The sequence below is a fragment of the Pipistrellus hanaki genome, assembly GCF_964339955.1.
Source record: "Pipistrellus hanaki genome assembly, chromosome: 1".
Classification (NCBI taxonomy): Eukaryota; Metazoa; Chordata; class Mammalia; order Chiroptera; family Vespertilionidae; genus Pipistrellus; species Pipistrellus hanaki.
The window spans coordinates 111,790,896-111,812,842 of NC_140503.1; the positions used below are offsets into that span (position 1 = coordinate 111,790,896).

At 39.5% G+C, this 21,947-nt stretch overlaps 1 protein-coding gene across 6 annotated transcripts in view; it reads right to left on the minus strand.

Moving 5' to 3' along the window:
• Positions 1-21,947, minus strand: part of TOGARAM1 (TOG array regulator of axonemal microtubules 1) — a 146,110-nt gene that overhangs the window by 10,307 nt on the left and 113,856 nt on the right. For all 6 annotated transcript variants that reach the window (XM_084884882.1, XM_084884881.1, XM_084884880.1 and 3 more), the window contains 5 exons: positions 12,015-12,120; positions 11,497-11,732; positions 8,733-8,891; positions 7,182-7,308; positions 3,207-3,325 (listed from right to left, as the gene is read on the minus strand). In XM_084884882.1, the coding sequence (XP_084741008.1) occupies positions 3,207-3,325; positions 7,182-7,308; positions 8,733-8,891; positions 11,497-11,732; positions 12,015-12,120 (747 nt within the window). The remainder of the gene's footprint in view (positions 1-3,206; positions 3,326-7,181; positions 7,309-8,732; positions 8,892-11,496; positions 11,733-12,014; positions 12,121-21,947) is intronic.

Sequence of the window (21,947 nt, forward strand, 5' to 3'; positions counted from 1 at the left end):
ATCCCAAATATATGTGAATTTAATCACATTAATCACACTGCATCAATAGCAAAAAGTGATAGAACTTAAAGAACAAAGGAAACAATTTCACAAATATGGCTGGAGATATCAATACTTCTATCTCAGCAGTTGATAGAGTGTAGAAAATCAGAAAGCATATAGTTTATTTAAAAAATTAATCAACTTAATCTAACTGACATTTTATAGAACATTACATCCAATCACAATATAAATACACCTTCTGTCAAGTAGATATAAAAATATTCTCTAACAAGGTATATGCTGGGCCATAAAACAGTAATTTTAAAAGAACTGAAATAATATGGAGTATAATTAATGACACAAAATAACTATTCAGAATTATTAACTAAAAGGTATTTGAAAAATCTCCAAATATTTGGAAATTAAACACTTTTCTAAATAGCTCCTATATTAAAAGAAGTTCCTGTATTAAAGAAGAAACCACAATGATATTAACCAGCATTATTTCAATACCAGAAGAAACCATCATTATATTACCCTATCTAATAAAGGAGTAATATGCAAATTGGCTACACCCACCAGCCATGCCCACCAGCCAATCAGGAGCAAATATGCAAATAATCCGAACCAAGATGGCTGTGGCCACAGAGAGCAGGAGGGATGCTTGGGTCTCTCCAGCAATGGAGGAAGCCAAGCTTTCTGCACACCTTGGCTGGCCAAGGCCTTCGCTTAAGGTTACAAAGTTTCAATTATAGAAGATACATAAATCCCAACAGAAATGGCTGCCACCATGGAGCAAGCAGAAGGCTTGGCTCTGCTCCAGGCTACAAAGTTTCAATTGTAGAAAATAAATAAACCCGATACCAGGGCCTCAGCTTGGGTTGCCAGGGGACGTGGCAGGCCTGCAAACCACCACAGGCCCCTCGCCCAGGCTGCCACACACCCCCAGGAAACCCCCTCTGTGATCCGGGACACCCTTCAGGGAAAACCAGCTGGCCCCCACCCACTCTATTCTATGTAATAAAAGAGTAATATGTAGATTGACCATCACTCCAACACAAGATGGCTGCCCCCATGTGGTCAAAGATGGGTGCCCCCATGTGGACACAAAATGGCCACCACAAGATGGCCAGCAGGGGAGGGCAGTTGAGAAGGACCAGGCCTGCAAGGGAGGGCAGTTAGCGGTGACCAGGCCCGCAGAGGAGAGAAGTTAGGGATGACCAGGCCTGCAGGGAAGGGCAGCTGGGGGGACCAGGCCTGCAGGGGATGGCAGTTAAGGGCAAACAAGCTGGCAGGGGAACAGTTAGGCATCAATCAGGCTGGCAGAGGAGTGGTCAGGGGGTGATCAAGCTGGCAGGCAGAAGTGATTAGGGCAATCAGGAAGGCAGGCAGGTGAGCAGTTGGGAGACAGCAGTCCTGGATTGTGAGAGGGATGTCTGACTGCCCGTTTAGGCCTGATCCTGACTGGCAATCGGACATCCCTCGAGGGGTCCCAGATTGGAGAGGGTGCAGGCTGGGCTGAGGGACACCCCCTTTTGGGCACGAATTTTGTGCACTGGGCCTCTAATCAATAATAAGATAATAACATCATCCACCTCATAAAATGATGCACTAGGAAGGACAAAATATAATTTTTGTGGTATTCTTGCCTCACTTAACTGTGAGAAAGTATTAGATAAACCCAAATTGAGAAACATCTACAAAATAAGTAACTCACTAGTAATACATAGTACACTCTCAATAAATGTTAAAAAATAATTTTTGATGGATGTGAAAAAACATTTTTGACTAAAATATCTGATATAGGATCTTTTGCGACTATATCTTAATGTGGAAAAACAACAGATTCTGATTTAGTAGGCCTTGGGGAGTATAAGATTTTGCATTTTTAAATAAACTTCTAGGTGATGATAATGCAGCTGTTCTGTTGACTGTACTTTCAGTAACAAGATCTCTGAAGCATATATTGTCACATAAATATTATTTTAGTTTATAAAATATTTCAAAGATATACAAATACAAAAAACATAAAGTATATTGTAGAAACCGGTTTGGTTCAGTGGATTGAGTGTCTTCCTGCAGACTGAAGGGTCCTGGGTTTGATTCCAGTCAAGGGTACGTACCTTAGTTGTGGGCACATCCCCAGTAGGGGGTGTGCAGGAGGCAGCTGAAAGATGATTCTCTCTCATTGATGTTTCTTACTCTATCCCTCTCACTTCCTCTCTGTGAAAAATCAATAAAATATATTTTTTTAAAAATAAAAATAAAACATAAAGTATACGTATGTATTTACTCATATAATTAAAAATATATATATATTTTGAATATATGTTATTGATTTTCTACAGAGAGGAAGGGAGAGGGATAGAGAATTAGAAACATCTGCAGGCCGACGCTCTATCCACTGAGCCAAACAGGTTTCGGCTAAAAAATATTTTTTTTTATTGACTTTTTACAGAGAGAAAGAGAGAGGAATATAGAGCCAGAAATATCAATGAGAAACATTGATCAGCTGCCTCTTGCATGCCTCTCATTGGGGATCAAGCCCACAATCAAGGTACATGCCCTCAACTAGAATCGAACCTGGGACCCTTCAGTCCACAGCCCGACACACTATCCACTGAGCCAAACCAGTCAGGGCTACTCATATAATTTTTAAATGTTTAAAATATATCAGAGCAATCATAATACTTTTGAAAGATTTAAAAAAATGAAATAATCAACCTACTATTATAAAAGCAGTTAAAAGAAAACAGATGAGACAACAACATATATAATTATTTTTATAAAATGTTTACAAGCAGTTTTTTTTACTGGTTATTGGTATTATTGGTTAAATTCTTCTTTTAATGTTTGTATTTCCTAAAGTTGTTTCTTTCTTAACCATAATTATGTATTACTTTTATAATTAAGAAAAAAATTAAAGGTTATATATTAAAAAAAATTAATCACAGCTATCCAACACAAGCATAATATTGCTAAGTTCAATAACACTAAAGCTTTACTAATGTTTAGTACATGTAAAAGCAAGTTGTTGTACAATAAGTATACGCATAATTGCCTTATTAAATCTAATTACCTCACACTTTTAAGTCCTTAACAACTTTTAGAGTTCTGTTAAATTTTGACAAATACCTCTGGGATAGCTTATGGAAACATCCAAATGAGACTACTATCATTAGAGAGTAATCCCTCTAATGATGTGGACTATCAAATGATTCTACCTTTCAGGTGAATTTAAAACATCTCTGGAAACAGATGATGACCTTGCATTTCCAACACTGCCAGTATGAGATCGTCTTCCTTTTGCTGAAGAAGTATCTAATGGTAAATCTCCCAAGCCCTGTAAATCATATAAAGAAAGGCACTGTAATGAAAGTCTTAATAGTATTAAATTGAAATAACTCATAAAATGTAATTTTCATAGCAACCATTATTAATCTGTTTTTATGACTGAAAACATTTTTATTTTTGGGGGGTTTGGCAATGACATTTATTTATTTATTTATTTATTTATTTTTAAAATATATTTTTATTAATTTCAGAGAGGAAGGGAGAGGAGGAGAGAGAGAAACATCAATGATGAGAGAGAATTGTTGACTGGCTGCATCCTGCATGCTCCTACTGGGGATCTAGCTCACAACCTGACCATGTGCCTGAGTGTAATCAAACCATGACCTCCTGATTCATAGGCCAACACTCAACCACTGAGCCACATCAGACGAGAATAATTGAAAATATTTTAATAATCTGCTATGCTTATGCTTTAAAAATTATCAAGTATTAGATATATATAAAGTATCTTGTAATTAGTAATAAATTAATAAAATATGTGAACAACTAATAGGAAATTATACTAGCTTGGTAAATGTTTAAAATTTCGTAAATGAATATATGAAATTTTTAAAAATGAATATGCTATATTTTATATAAATACTCTTCTTTTTAAATATATTTTATTGATTTTTTTACAGCAAGGGAGAGGGATAGAAACATTGATGAGAGAGAAACAACAACTAGTTGCCTCCTGCACACTCCCTACTGGGTATGTGCCCCAAATCGAACCTGGGACCCTTGAGTCTGCAGGCCAATACTCTATCCACTGAGCCGGAGCCAAAACAGCTAGGGCTATAAGTACTCTTCTTAAACCTAACCTTTATATAGAAAACTGGTGGCCTACTGCACGAAATTCGTGCAGTAGGTTTCCTCAGCCCAGCCTGCACCTTCTCTAATTGGACATCCCTCTCGCAATCTGGGAAGGTTGGCTCCTAACTGCTCACCTGCCAGCCTGCCTGATTGCCCCTAACTGACCTCCCTTGCTTGCCTGATCTTGCCCCCAACTACCTTTCTCTGCCGGCCTGATCTCACCCCAACTGCCCTCTCCTGCAGGCTTGGTTGCCCCCAACTGTCCTCCCCTGCTGGCCTGATCTCAGCTCCAACTGCACTCTGCTGCAGGCCTGGTTGCCCCCAACTGCCCTTCTGTGTCTGACTGATCTCAACCCCAACGGCCCTCCCCTGCTGGTGTGATCTCTTCCCTAACTGCCCTCCACTTGCGGGCATGGATGCCCCCAAGTGCCCTCCCCTGATCTGATCTCACCCCCAATGGCCCTCCCCTGCTAACCTGATCTTGCCCCCAATTGCCCTCCTCTGACAGCCAATTTGGTTCTGATTGGTCGGTTTCTATGCCAGTCAGCGTCAATAGCTCTGCCTCCTAGGCAGCCACTGGCTCCTCACAGTTGACCCAGATTTGGTTCTGATTGGTCAGTTTGTATGCCAGTCAGCATCAAAAGCTCCACCTCCGCTGAAACGGGTTTGGCTCAGTGGATAGAGTGTGGGGCTGTGGACTGAAAGGTCCCAGGTTCAATTCTGGTCAAGGGCATGTACCTTGGTTGTGGGCACATCCCCAGTTCGGGGTGTGCAAGAGGCCGCTGATTGATGATTCTCATTCATCAATGTTTCTAGCTCTCTATCCCTCTCTCTTCCTCTCTGGAAAAAAAATTAATAAAATATATTTAAAAAAATAATAATAAAACAAAAGTTCCGCCTCCTAGGCAGTCATTGGCTCCACACACTTCACCTAGATTTGGTTCTGAATCGTCAATTTCTATGCTAGTCAGCATCTCTGAGCTTATCAACGGGCCTAATCAGAAAGGTGGGGCTGATCAGCAGCCCTGGTGGAGGCCTGTAGAGAAATGGAGGCACGCTGCTGGTCAGACTGGGTGAGAGAGAGAGAGAGGAGTGCTGATCAAAAGCTGCCACATAGGCAACGAATCAGTTCCTATATCTCAGGCCTCTCTCTGGCCCTGATTGGCAGCCCCCTTAATAGTCAATGCTGGGGCACCATGCCTGCAGGACTGACTTCCAGTCGGTTGAGCCTCAGTTACAACCCAGGGTTTTTATATATTAAAATAAGAACACATTACATAAACAATGAATTCTAATGGAACACCAGTGTGAGAATAAACCTTTTGATAATAACAATTTGAAGCAGAAACCGGTTTTGCTCAGTGGATAGAGCGTTGGCCTGCGGACTGAAAAGTCCTAAGTTCGACCTTGGTTGAGGGCACATCCCCAGTGGGGGGTGTGCAGGAGGCTGATCGATGTTTCTCTCTCATCTATGTTTCTAGCTTTCTATCTCTCTCTCTTCCTCTCTGTAAAAACTCAATAAAATATATTTTAAAAAATAATAATTTGAAACCTTTTTTTATCCCTCTGATACTTGTATGTGAAATAATTCACAAATATAAAATGTCTCATTTGAGTAAGATAATTTTTTCATGTTTTTTTTTAAAAATATTTTTTTATTGATTTTTTTTTTTTTTTACAGAGAGGAAGGGAGTGGGATAGAGAGTTAGAAACATTGATGAGAGAGAATCATCGATCAGCTGCCTCTTGCATACCCACCACTGGAGATGTGCCCACAACCAAGGTACATGCCCTTAACCGGAATCGAACCTGGGACCTTTCAGTCTGCAGGCCGACGCTCTATTCACTGACCCAAACTGATTTTGGCTTTTCATGGTTATTTTAATAAGTTCTATAGGAATGAAGTTGAAGTCTTTAGCATCAATAGGCAGAAAAAAAATGTTCTAAAATGTATATTATGCCCTAGCCGGTTTGACTCAGTGGATAGAGCATTGGCCTATGAACTGAAGGATCCCAGGTTTGATTCCGTTCAAGGACACATGCCCGGGTTGTGGACTTGATCCACAGTGGGGGCCTTGCAGGAAGCATGATTCTCTCTCATCATGGATGTTTCCATCTCTCTCTGCCTCTTCCTTCCTCTCTGAAATCATTATAAAAATATCAATAAAAAAAATAAAATGATCCTAAAAAAAATAAATTAACAAAATATATATTATCATATATCTTTGAAATATCCTTTCATAAATTAATCCTTTGCCCAAGGTTATCAGAGAGAAATAACATAAATTACCATAGAAAATTTTTAATTTACTTGGTATTCCTTGAGCCACTCATTTCATAGACATTTCTAAATCCCATAACTTATCAGGGCTTCCTCTTAAGGAATGGGAGGCGACCTGGTGATTAGGGGAAGGCAATGCACCATCACACGTTTGCTGCTGCCACTTTGGCAGCACAAGACTCAGGCAGCCCTGGGCAGCTGGGCTGCCACCATCAGAGGCTTGCCTGTGCCTCGGGTTGGCCCTGGGTGGCTGGGCTTGCCTGCGCCTTGGGCCAGCTCCTGGTGGCTAGAGGGCTGAGGGGACTGGGGGACCTGCCGCCCCAGTGGGGCTGAGGGGACTGGGTGCTGCCATCTTTGAGGGTATGGCAGTCAATTAGCATATACCCTCCTTATTGGCTGTGGGTGCTGCCAACTTTGTGATGGTACGAGGGTCAATTAGCATATTCCCTCTTTATTAGATAGGATGGTACCAATGATTTTAGGATAAGGAAATTATCTAGATTTAATCTAATCACATGGGCCCTTAAAAGCAGAGAGCTTTCTGTGGCTTACAGCATAAGTAGGATTCTTATCCTTATGGAACTGAGAGAGAACACTGACAGCCAGCAAAGAAATGGTTGTCTACTTAGCATTGTAGTTGTTAAAATGCTACAGTAGTTATATTCTAAATGATCAACAAAGACAATTGGAAAAGTAATTACTTCTAACCTTTACCTTCCTGGGCAAATATACTTTGCTTTGAAAGTTGTTTATATTAAACTTTTCTACATACCTTGTGTCGTAAGCTTTTAACAGATTCCTTAATATATGGCAAATCTTTAGATGGGACATACTTTTCAAGCATTTTATCAAAATTAGGATGACACATCATGAGGAAAAGCATCTTTCGACCATAATACCTATAGATATTTGAGAAATACATAAGTAGTTTTATGTCTTAAATAGGCAAAGAAATGGTTACTCATTCCTATAATCATAAGGAATTAAATTTGGCCAAAAGTGGAATGAATCTGTAACCAGATTCTTCTATAGACCCTCTAGGTAAGGGTCTAGTACTGAGGTCACCTTGATTTCCACCTTATGAGACCCTAAATAAAAGCAGTTGAGCCATATCAGACTGCTAACCCAAAGAACAGTAAGTTTAAAAAAAAAAAAGTGTTGATATTTGTAGTAATTTATTATGCAGCAGTAGAAAATTAACATAGTTACCTTCTACATTATTAGCTTTTGATATAATAACTCCCACAAGATTAATTCATAACCTCAAGTAATAGGCATCTTAAAATGTTAAAAACTTGATATCCTTTTTTACTTTAGTCTCTATGAACTCAGTAGTCTCCCTCTCCCCTTTTAATCTAACTTAGGGGTGTCGAACTCAATCAGAGAAGGGGCCAAAATCTAAAATCCAGCCTAAATCGCGGGCCGAATGGTTTACTGAACAGTCATAAACTGACAATGTCATAAACTGACAGCGGAGTGCAGTGATGACAGCGCAGTTCGGGCCACATTGCAAGGCCTGGCGGGCTGGATTTGGCCCGCGGGCCTTGTGTTTGACACATGTGATCTAACTTCATCAATAACTGCCATAAATTTTTAGATTTTGTGTGGGGCATTATCAATCCCCATTCTAACTTTCCTAATGTTGTATACAATGAAACAAAGGCTAACAGTGGTTGAGTAACTTGTTTAAGGGCAAATAGTGATTGGAGCTAGGAATTGAAACTAGGCTTCTGACTACACCCAAAATTTCTGTCACCACTACACCCACTGTACCATACACATCTTAATTATTTTATCAGCTTTCTTTGACAGTTCTTAACCTTCATAAATTTTTTTGTTCTTCAAGTACAGATAGCAATTAAAAATTTATGTAATTTTCTAAGTGCAGATATCCCATATTTCTGAAGTTACTATGGTATCCATTTTTCATGTGCTCCTATTTTCTTGATTTTACCTGGCTGCTTGGAAAATATATAATTTTTCCATACATTCACTACTTTACATTTCCTACAATGAAGTTCTTTTGCCACTTTTCTGCCCATTCATACAGTCTTGTGACATTTTCATGCAGTTCATCCATGTATCATGGCATCTAACTACAGAGAATTATTGTAGTGCCATCTATAAATCTGGAGGATTCACTGTACATTCCCCAAAGATCATTTACAAATTGGTTAAATAAAACCATTCCCCCCAGCAACAATCCCAGTGTATACCATTTGTACATTTAAAAACATGTTCATTCTTTTTTTAAATATTTGTTTCTTTAGATTAAGCCCTCATATTATACTAAGAGATTCAACAAATATTAGCAACCATTCACCTAGTTTCTTGTGAGCTGTCCTGAGCAAACTTAGCAGCAGCTGGTAATATACGTTCAGCCATATCTTTTGTTCCAGATAAAATACGGTCCACTTCCATAAGTTCCACTACATCTGAAAGGTGCTGGGCTGTACATCTTCTTACTGCAATGTGTAAATGGCTATAAGGAAACATGGTGAATTAAAAAAAAGTTGATGTATAAACAATTTTCCAAATATATACCCTTAAAGTTAAATGATTAATCTATTCCTAACCTTCATCACCCTTGAAAGCTAAAATGACAAATTATTTGCATTACCTATCCCTCATCAGGAAGTTAAAAATAAATAAGTAAATAAAAACTCAATCACTAGACTGAGAAACCAAGATGGCAGCACAGGTAAACACCTAAACTGCTGCATCACACAATTGCAAAACTACAACTCAAAGACAAAACGAACATCATCCAGAACTACAGGAAGGCTGGCTGAGTGGAAATTCTATAACTAGAAGAAAAGAAAAAGCACACAGAGACTCAGAGGAGCTGCAGAAGGCAGAGGTATGGAGGTGCATGTGGAGAAGGCTGGCAACTGAGTATATGGGCAGGCTTTCTCAATCGGGAGGGAGACAAAAGCTCCCGACTACTCTGAAGTCCAGTTCATGGCAAGACTCTGGGGACTCAGACTCATACGAGGAGAAACTGGACTGTCTGTCAGCGGGCAAAACTTGAGGGCGGCTTTTTCTCAGAGGTGCAGCGATTATTGCAGGACACTGAGACCCACAGGCCTCTTAGGGCAGGAATGACGGGAAGCCACTGCTGTCTGCTCTGCCCTGAGGCTGTGCCACATCCAAACTGAGCACAGAAGCTTTTGCAAGTCTTGTCTCAAAAGTGTGTCTCTAGCACAGAAGTTCTCCCAGCATAGACACAGCCAACTGGCCTAGAAGTCAATTTCTCCCAGTGACACCAACAATCAAGGCTTAACTTGATTAAGACTTGCACACAAGACTGTGCACCCAGCCCGCAAAGGGGTGCACCAAGAGTGTCCACCTCAGGTAACTGGGGAGGCTGAGCCCTATAGGACACCTAGCAAACAAAGCCACTCTATCAACTCAGGGAAACAGCCAAAATGCAGAGACAAAGAGACAGGTCACAAATGAAAGAAATGGAGGAAAACAAACTACTGGATATAGAGTTCAAAACCTCCGTTACAAGGTTTTTCAAAAATTTTTGAAAAAAGACCGATAAATTTAGGATATGAAAAAGGACCAACTAGAAATTAAGCATACATTGATTGAAATAAAGTATAATATACAGCCGAAACCAATTTTGCTCAGTGGATAGAGCGTTAGCCTGCAGACTGAAAGGTCCCAGGTTTGATTCCGATCGAGGGAATGTACCTTGTTGCAGGCACATCCCCAGTGGGGGGTGTGTAGGAGGCAGCTGATTGATGTTTCTCTCTCATCAATGTTTCTAATGCTCTATCCTTCTCCCCTCCTCTATGTAAAAAAATCAATAAAATATATTTTTATAAAAAGAATAATAAACAGAGATCCAACATCAGACGAGAGGATTGCAAGAATCAAGTCAAATATATGAAATAACAAAGAAGCAAAAAACACCCAAATGGAAAAGCAAAAAGCAAAAAAAAAAAAAAAAAAAAAAATGAAGATAGCGTAAGGAGCCTCGGGGACAACTTTAAGCCTACCAACAACCGAATTATAAGGGTGCCAGAAGAAGAGAGAGAGGAAGATACAGAAAACCTATTTGAAGAAATAATGACTGAAAACTTCCCTCACCTGGTGAAAAAAGCAGACTTACAAGTCCAGGAAGCGCACAGAACCCCAAGCAAAAGGAATCCAAAGAGGACCACACCAAGACACATCATAATTAAAATGCCAAAGGCAAAAGACAAAGATAGAATATTAAAAACAGCAAGGGAAAAAAGTTAATTACCTATAAGAGAGCACCCATATGAACGTCAACTGATTCTCAATTGAAACTATGCAGGCGAGATGGGAGTGGCAGGAAATAGTCAAAGTGATGAATAGCAAGAATCTACAACCAAGATTACTGTGCCCAGCAAAGCTATCATTCAGAATTGAAGGTCAGATAAAGAGTTTCACAGATAAGAAAAAGCTAAAGGAGTTCATCACTGCCAAACCAGTATTATATAAAATGCTGCAAGGTATTCTTTAAGAAGAGGAAGAAGAAGAAAACGGTAAAGATAAAAACTATGAACAACAAATACATATCTATCAACAAGTGAATCTAAAAATTAAGTGAATAAAAAATCTGATGAACAGAATAAACTGGTGAATATAATAGAATCAGGGGCATAGAAAGGGAGTGGACTGACAATTCTCAGGGGAAAGGGATATGGGGGGTGCAGGAAGAGACTGGATAAAAATCGTACACCTATGGATAAAGACATTGGGGGGAGGCCAAGAGAAAGGGTAGGGTGGGAACCTGGTGGAGGGGAGCTATAGGGGGAAAAAAGAGGAAAAATTATAATAATCTGAACAATGAAGATTTATTAAAAACAAAATAAAACAAACCTCAATCACTGACATTTATTTAGTGCTAGATCTCCAACATAGATATTAGAAAAAATATTATTATTCTTTGTATGTTCAGCACCGAATACAGTGTTTATTACAAACAGATTATTTAATAAATGTTTTTCAACTGAAATAATAATGGAATCTGCTAGTTTTTCTCTATACCTGAGATTATAAACAACTGCATTTTCAGATTAAGGATATATGAAGATTATTTTAAACATTACCTTTGTCCTCCATTGATAAGAGAAACAACTGCACGTGCAGGAGTTACATTACTGACCATAGCTCTCAAGGCTTTGTCAACATCTTCTCTTATAAATGTATTTGATTCTCCTGCCTTATGCAACAAAACTTTTATTGTAGTATCTAGTTCTTGATCCATGTTTTTTTTCAGGTAAGTGAAAAGATCACTTAAACAGACCACAGCAGCACGAGAAACTCCAGAGCGTAAATTTTTCACCTAAAAAACATTTCTAAAATGTACATTTTGCTGATACTCTGAAAGAAAATCAGTAATAATAACTTTGAATTTTACTATTAAAATACCAAGTTTTAACATGCATTATCTTATGTAATAAAAATAAGCATTAGTAATTTTTTTAAATGTTGAAAAGGCATGAGTTCCTTTATATACAAGCCTACTAACATCATTTAGAAGGTTTTTTTTTAGAGATAATATAAATGTGGCATGTTTATTCTTTATTATTCAAACAATCCTTAACTCAGTTGAAAATAAGTTTACCTCTTGAACTACTGCAAAATTTGTTTCATGCAACTTTGTGTTTAATATTTCAGAATGAAAAGCAGCTAAGCATCTAATAAAATTCAATCCCTCAATCTTCTTCTCCCTGTGGGAAAAAGAAACAAATGACAAAATCACTTATTAAAATGAGGCTCAACTGGAACAGGATGTCTTCTTTTGTGTACGAAATACTGCCCATGAGGACACCTTGCCTATTTTCCCTTATCATGTAGGAATTCCAAACTAAAAAAATATGTGTAGTATTATTTGCTCTAGTAGTTATCTTTCATGATTCAAAACCACTATTCACAAACTAAGATCATGCTTTGTAAATAAAAAGGAAAATGTTTGTCCCCTAGTAAGAATGATATATCCTTTCTAAAAAAGAGGGAAAGGAATGGCAAACAAAAGATGAGAAAAACGGTAAAACAAAAAATAGGAAAAAATAACTACCTATTACCTTGTTTGAATAAATACAGTAATTCAAGAACAAAAAAACACCAATAGGTGGATCTATAACTTGTATTCCTTTTCATTATATAATATAATGAGTCAAATGAAGGGTAGGTGAATACTAACACCAACATGGTGAATTCATTTGGATTTTAGATACAACATTTCAAATTTGATGGTTTTTATATTGTTGGTTTGATAATGTGAACTAAGGTGAGTTTCCTAAGTTGGTAATATTAAGTTAATGGTTATTTTTTTAAATTTCTTTATTGATTAAGGTATCATATATTTGTCCTCATCCCCCCATTCCCACCCAAACTCCTCCCCACGAATGCCCCCATCCCCATTTTCCATGACCACTGGTTAGGCTTAGATGCATGCACACAAGTCCTTTGGTTGATCTCTAATGGTTATTTTTTTAAGCAGTTAAATTTTCTGAATAAATTATGAAAAACAGAGAAAAGAGCTAATATTCTAAGATGTTAAAACCAAACCTACTTAGTAACTGTCTGGTTCAAAAATTTCATTTTATACATAAGCATAAAACAGTTTACAGTAACAATTTAGATGTAGAAGCAACCCAATTCTATACAAATTAAAGTAAATAGAAAGTGGAGTTGAGAGAAGTATAAACAAGAAATTAAAAACCAGTGGCTAGCCGAAACCAGTTTGGCTCAGTGGACAGAGTGTCGGCCTGCAGACTGAAGGGTCCCGGGTTCGATTCCGGTCAAGGGCATGTACCTTGGTTGCGAGCATATCCCCAGTAGGGGGTGTGCAAGAGGCAGCTGATCGATGACTCTCTCTCATCGATGTTTCTAACTCTCTATCCCTCTCTCTTCCTCTCTGTAAAAAAATCAATAAAATATATTTTAAAAAAAACAAAAACAAAAAAAATCAGTGGCTAAAATTTTTCCAAATTTGATCAAAATTATAAACTCTCAGATCCAAGAATAAGCCCCCAAAAGTAAAACCACAAAAAACAAACAACCCGCCCCCTCAACACCACAAGATGGGAAATCAGAATCAAATTGCTAGAAAGAGTGTTAAAGGGAATATTCTTAAAGGTAGTTATAGAAAAGACACATAACATACAGAAGAACAAAGATAAGAATTACAGAAGACTTCAGGTCAGAAATATAAAAGCTAGAAATCAATTGAATAAAATCTAAGTGCTAAAAGGAAACAAACAACAACAATAAAAATAAACTTAACAAATCTTCAATTATAGTTGGAGATTTCAAAAGCCCTTTCCTAGTAATTGATAAGAGAAAATCAGTAATAACACAGAAAACTTAAACATTAGCAACCAACTTGATCTACTAGACATTTATAGAACACTATAACCAATAACAGCAGAACACAGATTCCTTCCAACTTCGTGTGAAATGTTCATCTGAAAAAGAGAAAGCATCTCTATCCTCATGGATCTCCTAATGAGGGGGAAAAATAAGGTCAGGTCACAAAATGGAATATTAAAAATAAAGCAGCAGCCCTAGCTGGTTTGGCTTAGTGGTTAGAGTGTCAGCCTTAGGACTTAAGGGTGCCAGGTTCAATTCCAGCACATGCCAGGTTTGTGGGCTCAATCCCCAGTAGGGGTAGTGCAGGAGGCAGCCAATCAATGATTCTATCTCATTGTTGATGTTTCTATCTCTCCCCCTCCCTTCCTCTCTCGAATAAAAAGAAATATATTTTTAAAATAAAGCAGCATAAGATGATGGGGAAAAACACTACTTTAGTGCTGGTGATGAAAGAAGCTTTTCTGAGGAGGTGACATTTGACAGTTATCTGAATGAAGTGAGAGAGAAAGCCATTGGGAAACTGTTCAAAAAATGAAATACAAAGATCTTGAGTTAGAAATGAGCTTGGGTATGCAGAAAACAGCCAGGTAGCTAGAGTGGATAAGTAAGGCAGAGCATGGTAGAGAATGAAGCTACAAAAAGATGCAAGGGAGAGAACCAAGACAGAGGTGTAAGGTAAACACCAGTACTCACCACCTCCCATAATCACATCAAAATTACAACTAAATACAGAACAAAAATCATTCACAACCACCTGAAAGTTGGCTAAATGGAAGTTCTACAACTAGAGAAGTAAAGAAAGTACATCGAGATTGGTAGGAGGAATGGAATGGGCTGGTCCGAAACCCAGGTGTTGTGTTGTGTTTGTTTTTTTAATTGGGGGGGGGGGGGGATTTCTTGGCTGCGGAGTCCGCCCATAAAGAGCAAGGGGTCCCAGCCCCACACCAGACCCCAGCCCAGGGTTCTGGAGCCAAGATAATAATTCCCTATAACTTTGAGCAGTAAAAACCAGTGGGGATTGTGGTTGAATGATATCAAGGCTGCTAGAGCCCCAGGCAGTTCCCCTTAAAGGGCCAGCACATGAACGTACACATCCTGCTTCCTCTGAGCTTCAGCATCTGGCAGTGAATTTGGGAAACCCAGGGATATAAGGGGAGGAACTGAATTGTCTGGCATTGGGGCAGGAACTCGGGGCAGCTCTCCTATGCTGGGGGAGGGTGTGCTCACAGGGGTCACTGTTCTTGTGCTGGGACTCCTCCTCCCCGCACCACCCTCCCCCCAAGCAGGGCAGACTGCAGCCATATCTGTCACCTTCTGGGTGACCCACAGTGTTTGTTCTGCTTTGTTGATTCCCTGAAACCTGGCCCCATCCAATTTGCCAACCCCACCTAAGCAGTTTGCAGTGGCTTTTCCATATGAATGGCCTGTCCTGGCTAGGTTTCAGACTTTTTGTAAATCTCTCAAACAAGCAGCAGCTGGTGTTACCATGCCCTACTAGGGGTGTCGAACTCAATCAGAGAAGGGGCCAAAATCTAAAATCCAGCCTAAATCGCGGGCCGAATGGTTTACTGAACAGTCATAAACTGACAATGTCATAAACTGACAGCGGAGTGCAGTGATGACAGCGCGGTGCGGGCCACATTGCAAGGCCTGGCGGGCTGGATTTGGCCTGCGGGCCTTGTGTTTGACACATGTGCCCTAAACCTATCAATAAGAGGCCCAAGAACCAGCACTAGCAGTAGCCTGCTTTGCTTCAGAGGTGGGACTTGCTTGGGCTCTTCGAAGCCCAATACAAATAGCAGCCATCTGAAGATCTCTCTGTGGCTCCTGCCAGGTGGCTTCAGGCAATGGCTGAATTTGCACCTCCCCAGGGGCTCCAGAGCCAGTGCCCCTGGTGGACAGATTCAGACCATACCAGATCAGAACTCTACACATCCGTAAACAACGCATTCAAGGGGCAGACTCAGTGAGCAGCAAAGACTCATGGATGCAAGTCCTGATCCATAGGGGTTTCTCCTGCATAGCAGCTCTCCCACTGTTCTAGCAACTGGTCCTCACAACCAATTTGCCTGGAGGTCAGTTCCTCCCAGTGACACCAACAGCAATCGAGGCTCAACTACAACAAGATTGCTCACACAGCCCACACAGGGGTGGACCTAACAAGTTTATTCAGCTCAGGGGACTGAGCCACTGGGCAGGACGCCTATTACACAAGGCCACTTTACCAACTCCAAGAGACATAGTAGCTCCACCTAATACATAGAAACACAGGGAAGCAGCTATAATGCAGAGACAAAGAAACATGTCAAAAATGAAAGAAATGGAAGCAGGCAAACTACTGGATGCAGAATTCAAAACAATAGTTCTAAGGTTACTAATCAAAGATCTAAATGAAAGCTTGCTTCAAGGGATTTAGTGAGACTTTCAAGGATCTTAGAGAGAATTTCAAAGACATGATAAAGGACATGTCAGAAATTATGCATACACTAACTGAAATAAAAAATAATTTATAGGAATTCAACAGTAGAGTAGATGACTCTGAGAGTAAAATCAACAATTTAGAATATGAAGAAGCAAAAAAGCACCCATCCAGAAGAGCAAAAAGGAAAAAGAACCTAAAAATATGAAGATAGTATAAGGAGCCTCTAGGACAACTTTAAGCACACCAACATTTACATTGGGGGTCAGGGAGAGAGAAGAGAGAAAGACAAGGAGAAGAGAAAGAGCAAAATATTAAAACCTATTTGAATAAATAATGACAGAAAACTTCCCCTATCTGGTGAAAAAAATAAACTTACAGATCCAGGAAGCAGAGAGAGTCCCAAACAAGAGGAAGCCCAAGAGGCCCACACCAAAACACATTATAATTTAAGACAAAATATTAAGAGCAGCAAGAGAAAGGCAGTTATTTACCTACAAGGGAGCACCCATACAATTGTCAGGTGATTTCTTAACAGAAACTTGGCAGGCCAGAAGAGAGTGACAAGAAATATTCAAAGTTATGAATAACAAGAACCTACAACCAAGATTACTCTACCCAGCAAAGCTATCATTTAAAATTGAAGGTCAGATAAAGAACTTCACAGACAAGAAAAAGTTAAAGGAGTTCATCACCACCAAATCAGTATTATATGAAACTAGTGGCCTGGTGCATGAAATTCAAAAGGGAATTAATTAGAAGAAATGTTTTAATATTACTATTTGCCCTTTCTCTATAATAGGCGTGTCAGAGGTGAAAGAAAATTAGTAAAATGTGTAAGAAAATTTCCCTCCTGTCAAGTCCCTGCCCACCACCTACATGTGCTTCAAAAATGCAAGAGACCCAGCCCCAGCCATCCCTACCCCCCACGGTGAGACCCAGACCCGGCTGGCCCCACCCCATCAAGCCCCTCAGGGCAGGGGGCGCAGCCTCAGGTTCCCCAGCCCAGCACCGGGTCTGGTGCACAGCCTCAGGTCCCCCAGCCCGATGCTGAGTGGGGGTTACAGTCTCAGGTCACCTGTCAAGCCCCAATGGGTTGGGGGTGGGGGGAGAACAGCCTCAGGTCTCCCAGCCTGACACTGCATTGGGGGGAGGGTCTCACATCAAGACCCCGCCAGGTAAGGTGCATAACCTGGGGGTAGGAGCGGTGCGAAGAGATTAACTAAAGATCTTATATGCATACGTGCATTACCTATGGACACAGACAATAGGGTGGTGAAGGCGTGGGGTGGGGCAGAAACCAGGTGAAGGGGCATTGGGGAAAAAAGGAGGACATCTGTAATACTCTCAACAATAAAGTTTACAAAAAAAACATAAAAGGCAAGGGACAGCTAATGAAGGACCCTAAAAGTTATAGTAAGCAGTTAAAGGACCCTGTAAACTATAGTGAACAGTTAAAAAATTTTTTTGTGTGGTTTAGAGAGCCAGGAGGGTTTTTTCATGCGGAAATCTGATTTATGTTTTATTTTTATTTTTTGATATATTTTATTGATTTTTTAAAAATATATATTTTATTGATTTTTTACAGAGAGGAAGAGAGAGGGATAGAAAGCTAGAAACATCAATGAGAGAGAATCATTGATCAGCTGCCTCTTGCAGACCCATCACTGGGAATGTGCCCACAACCAAGGTACATGCCCTTGACTGGAATTGAACCTGGGACCCTTCAGTCCGCAGGCCAATGCTCTATCCACTGAGCCAAACCGGTTTTGGCCTGATTTATATTTCAAAAGCATCTCTCTGGTTGTTATATAAGGTGGGCAAATAACGGATGCATGGAAACCAATAATCACACTGCTATAGAAAGGCGAGAGGCAATTGTGGCTTAGATTAGAAGAACAGCAGCAGAGATTGCAGTATGTGAGTGGGTTTAGGATATGTTTCATAAATAGTAAAACTGATGAAATGGGAAGATATGAGAAAATATTAACGCTCAGCTAGTACAAACAAATAAATGTCCATGGCAGAGGCATTAAGTAAGATGGTGAGTACTAGTGGAGAAGCAGATTTGGGACTAGAAGAAGGGGAAATAAAAAGTTCTGTTTTAAGGATTTTTGCATCTATATTCATGATATATATTGGGTATAATTCTGTAGTTTTCTTTTTTTGTGTGTGTTTGTATGGCTTTGATATCAGGGTCATACTGGCTTCAAAGAATTAGATAGAGAGTACTCTAACATCTTCAATGTTCTAGAATGTTGTGGAGAGTTGATTTCTTCCTTAAATATTTGGGATAATGCACCAATTAAATTATCTGAGCCTGGAGTTTTCTTTGTGGCAAAGTTTTAAACTCAATATTCTTAATAGATAATGAGTGATACAGATTATCTAATTTCTTTTTTAGTTTTGTTAGTTTCTATATTTCAAGGAATTTGTCCATTTCACTAAGTTGTCAAATTTCATTGATTCAGCCGAAACCGGTTTGACTCAATTGATAGAGCGTCGGCTTGTGGAGTGAAAGGTCCCAGGTTCGATTCCAGTCGGGGCATGTACCTTGGTTGCGGGCACATCCCCAAAAGGGTGTGTACAAGAGGCAGCTGATCGATGATTCTCTTTCATCGGTGTTTCAAACTCTCTATCCCTCTCTCTCCCTCTCTGTAAAAAATCAATAAAATATATTTAAAAATTTTATTTAGGAAAATGTTGGCAGAATAGACAGACATGTTCTGAGCCTTGTCCAGAAGCAGAAAGAGAGAGCAGCTGAGGGTCGCACTTGGAGTGTTTGTTAGCAAGCTAAGGGACAGGCGAACTCCAGGAGAGTTCCCCTGACAGGGAAGCACCCACAGCGGGGCTGGGTCCTCTCCCGGAGCTACCTACGGGCTTGGATGGGGAAATCCTGCCATCTTTAAAGGAAAGTGGATCACAACCACAGTGACCACCGAGCAGCTGTGAGCCCCAGAACACTGGTCCCAGGTGGCGTGAATGCGTGAACTCAAAGGAGCTCTCCAGTGCACCACGGAAAGGTCAGATTTCGCGGGGATATGGTGAGTCCTAGCGGAAGACAGAAGTGCGCTCAGGGCGCCCGGAAGATGGAGGACCAGGAGGTGTTTACAAGGAGAAGCCCCGGGCTGTTGGGCTGGTGTGACCCGTGATTGTGGAAGGGGTTCCTAATAGGGGTGATCTCTAAAGAGCAACCCGTTTTAATCTGATGTGGAGGGACAGCCTGCGAGATTCAGGGGAGTGCAGTCTGCTCGGACTTTCCCGCCAGCCTCCGCAAACCGGTTGAGTGACACAGAAAAAAAAAAAAAAAGCTAGAGAGGCCTTAGAGCCCTGGAAGTCAACCCAGAAACACTGCCGCCCAGAGGCTGAATCACAAATTGACCCTAGTATAATGAAAAATAAAAGAACACTAGAAATTAAGATACCACATGGCTAAAAATCAGGACTAAATTACAACACTGAGGAGCAGTGAAACGCAGGGAACTGCAATACTGTCTGGACTGAGAAACAGGTGTGCCAAACAAAATGATAGAGGAAGTGAATGACCTTTACTACTGCACAATTTATCGTATTTAAAATTTTTTTAAATTTTTGTTTCTATTTTCATTTACTCAAGAAACTTTTTTCCTCACTTGATTTTACCTTTTTAATTATTACATATTTATTTGTAATCAGCATTATTACTACTACTTTATCTTTTTATTTTATTTACTTTTGTGATTTTTATTATTATTATTTTCAAGTGTCATATTACTTGCTCTTTATTTTACTTCGGGATTAGTGTTTTACAGTCACTTCACCTTTCCTTCACCATCGCTTTATTCTATCTCAATGCTACATGTATGCCATCACTCTCTTCCTAACCTTTCCCCTTTGGTGTCCTGTTTATCTTAACCCTTTCCTGCTCTAGCTTTTCCCTATTCTTTCTGTTTACTCCCTGCTAAAATTTCACTCTACTTATATATATGTAATTTCCAACCCCCAGCTCCAAGTCCATACACACATCCCTTTTTGTTGTCCTAACTAAAAGAAATAAATGAATGAATAAATACATAATAAAAATTGTTTTTCTCTGTCATTTTGTAGTTGTTTGTTGAATGTTAACTATATTGAAATTTTATGCTTTTTTGCGAGATTGTTTTGCTTATTCTTTTTGTTTGATGGTATGTCTTTGTTTCCTGTGTTTCAGTTTGTTTTTTACTTCTGCTTTCCCTTTCCTTGCTTGATATTAGTTGGTGTTATAGGTTGTATTAATCTCCAGATATTTATTGTGGGCTTTTGCTGTGATTAATGGTTGTTCTATTGGAGTTTCCTTCCCATATATGTATAGATTGTTCCTCATTTTTCTCTTAGTCTCGTTCTAGTCTCTCTTATTTTTTTTCTCCTTTTCCCAATTTCATCTTGCCACTCCTTTTTTTCCTTTCTTTTTACTCTTCTATCTCTCCTACTTCCCTAATTTGCCTTTCTCTTGTGGTCACTGTTATTGGAGGTTAATAATATCAAGAATACATTGCTGCTCAGTACCTTGTGTGTTGTACCTGGTTGTGTTGTATTTTGTGCCTTTAAATCAACGCAGGAGAGTGAGAACTACATAACCAGACATCCCGAGAAGAGAGACCATGGGGAGACAACAAAACAGCCCACATATGAAAGAAAAGCAGGCATAATCAGAAAAGGAAGTAAACGAATTAGAGACAAGCAATATATCACAGCAAGAATTCAGAAAAATGGTCATAAAATGGCTGAAAAGAATGGCGACAAATTGTACAATATGAGTAAGAACCAAGAGGAAATGAGGAAGAGCCAAGAAGAAATGAAAATGACATCATTGCTGTAAAGAACTCAATAGAAAGTATCAAGAGTAGATTAGAAGCAGAGGACACCATCAGTGAGCAAGAAGACAAGATGGAAAAAAATACCCAAGTAGAGCAGCTTCTAGAAAAAAAAAAATCAAAAAACAGGAGGAGAGCCTAAGGGAACTTTGGGACAACACAAAACAAAACAACATCCGCATAATAGAGGTTCCAGAAGGAAAGGAAACTGAGGAAGGCATAAAAAACCTGTTTCAAGAAATAATGACAGAAAACTTTCCTGACATAGGGAAGAAAAAACCCACACAAATTCAAGAAGCTCAAAGAGTCCCAAGCAAAACGAACCCCAGAAGACCAACACAAAGGCATATTATAATTAAATTGGCAAACACCACCAACAAAATAAGAATCTTAAAAGCAACCAGAGAGGGACAAAAGGTTACATACAAAGGAACCCCCATCAGACTAGCAACTGATTTCTCAACAGAAACTCATCAGGCACAAAGGGAATGGAATGAAATATACAAAGTCATGTAAAGGAAGGGTCTGAATACAAGAATACTTACCCAGCGAGGTTATCAATCAAAACTGAAGGTGAAATCAGGAACTTCACACACACAAAAGGACTAAGGGAGTTTATCACCACTAAACCAGCAATGCAAGAAATGCTAAAGTGTCTGCTATAAAAAAAAAAAAAAAAAAAAAAAGAAAGAAAGAAAGAAAGAAAGAAAGAAAGAAAGGAAAAGAAATAGGAAGTGAAGAAGGAACATACGGGTAAAAATGGTGACAAATAAGTACCTATCAATAATAACTTTAAATGTAAATGGATTAAATGCCCCAATCAAAAGACATAGGGTAAGATTGGATAAGAAAACAAGACCCATATATGTGCTGTCTACAAGAAACCCACCTCAGAAAAAAAAGACGCACACAGACTGAGGATGAAGGGATG